Genomic DNA, 1,998 nt, shown 5'->3' on the forward strand with positions numbered 1-1,998 from the left:
TCCCACAATAAACGAAGGTATAATAAAAACCACTACTGCTACCAATAATAATGATAAGAGGAATAACAAGGGAAAAGGACACAACCGCTCACCACCCGCCGACCGATACCCAGCCCGACCCGAGCAGTGATCTGGGCCTTCCGGGTAACTCCCCCCAGTTTCTATACTGGGCATGACGTGCTGTGGTATGGAATAGCCCTTTGGCCAGTTTGGGTCAGGTGTCCTGTCTCTGCTTCCTCCTGGCTTCCCCTCCTCCCTGGCAGAGCATGAGACTGAGAAAGTCCTTGGTCAGAGTAAACATTACTTAGCAACAACTAAAAACATCGGTGTTATCAGCATTGTTCCCAGACTGAAAGCCAAAAACACAGCACTGCACCAGCTACTAAGAAGGAGAAAAAATGACTGCTGTAGCTGAACCCAGGACAGTATTATATGCCATTTTACTCTACATAAATACATACTCCTAAAACTAAAATCTGCAAGTGTACACAGAAAATTTACCATACTCAGAGAGGGATTTAGAATGCCCCTTTTCGTTGCCAGCACCTTGTCGGTACCTTATCCAAAGACTGCAGCTAATTTAAATAAATACATACATACATACATACATACATACATACATGGATAAACAAACATCTGACTACAAAGACCTAAGGTTCAAATCTATCTGCAGGTTACTTACACACCTAGCTGGGAGAACTGAACAACAAACACTGACTTCTGCTATCAATTACTTCTCAACATATGACTCCAGCAGGCTTCTCAGACTGAAGAAGAGATACTTGAGGGAAAATACAAGAGGTCTATAAAATCTTTAGTAGCCAGAAGTGAGTTGATTTTTTCATTTTCTCTTCAAGAATTGAGGAGGATGAAATGTAGCCAGTATGCTCCAATTCAAAGCAAACAAAAAGAGGCAGTTTTTCACAAAACAAACAGTTTATCAGGGAAAGCTTAAAATGAGCCCATTAAGAGTTTCACTGGGCTTCAGAAAAGGCCAGACCACTTCACAGAAGAGAACTACACAAGCTCACAAAATGCACTGCAACTACATCCATCTCAAGAAGTCCTTCAGCTGCAAATGGTGAGAACCTAAAACAGTATACGTAATTCTCATCTTACACTGTTCTTACAGTCCTCCCCAAGGATCTGCTTTCTGCCACTGCTGGAGGTATGATACTTCACCCCATTACACCATCCTTAAGAGCCAGGCACTCTCTACTACTCTGCAACTGTCAGGAAACTTCCCTGACTAAGGCAGATCACAGACTGCTGCGTGGTGGCTTCCACAAAAAGCACTTATTCTGAAGCTCTAAATTGGTTAGTGCAACCAGATGGTATCTCGATATTGTTCAGGAATACACCAGGAGGCTGGGTACCATAGCAGCATTTTCACCATCCAAAATCTGTGGCTCTCTTCTCCAAAAGAAGGAACTAGTATTTGTACCAGTAACTGACAGAGCTTTTAAGCCACCTTTGCTGCAAAGCACATTAAGTTACATATATAAAAAAAAAAAAAAAAAAAAAAAAAAAAAGAATACACATACAAAAACTAAATATAGACAGATACGGGAAAAATAAGCAGAAAGATACATGTGGTTCCTATGTATGTGGTTCTTTCAATAACAGCCAAATTAAACCTAAAGGGCTAACCTCAAAATGGCAGATTTTTATCAGAAAATAAAATGCTTCTTACAGAAGCACACTTCCTAAAGGTATGGCCGGAGTACACCCCTGGCTCCCAGACTGACCCTGTATTTCCACCATCACCATGCATGCCTGCGGTGATACGAGCTAGCTTAGGACTTTAAGATGCTGGGATTTCTTACATCTTCCAGGGGACAACATCAAACCAGAAGCAGCAAGCAATAAGGCAGATTCAGGCTCTTAAGAGCTTCCAACAATTAAGACAGAGAATGCTCTGTAGCAATAACTGAGAGCTCCCTGTGACTGCTAGAATGACAAAGCAGCAGTCCAAATCACAAACGATCAAATTTTTAA

At 41.5% G+C, this 1,998-nt stretch overlaps 1 protein-coding gene across 1 annotated transcript in view; it reads right to left on the reverse strand.

Moving 5' to 3' along the window:
* The window catches only part of LOC104412998 (tenascin-R-like), a 16,887-nt gene extending 15,113 nt beyond the window's left edge, over window positions 1–1,774 (reverse strand). The window contains exon 1 of the mRNA XM_010023879.1: window positions 1,694–1,774. Within this exon, the coding sequence (XP_010022181.1) occupies window positions 1,694–1,774 (81 nt within the window). The remainder of the gene's footprint in view (window positions 1–1,693) is intronic.
* Between the last annotated feature and the right edge of the window lie 224 nt (window positions 1,775–1,998).

The sequence above is a fragment of the Nestor notabilis genome, unplaced genomic scaffold (genome assembly GCF_000696875.1).
Source record: "Nestor notabilis isolate BGI_N333 unplaced genomic scaffold, ASM69687v1 scaffold421, whole genome shotgun sequence".
Taxonomy (NCBI): domain Eukaryota; kingdom Metazoa; phylum Chordata; class Aves; order Psittaciformes; family Psittacidae; genus Nestor; species Nestor notabilis.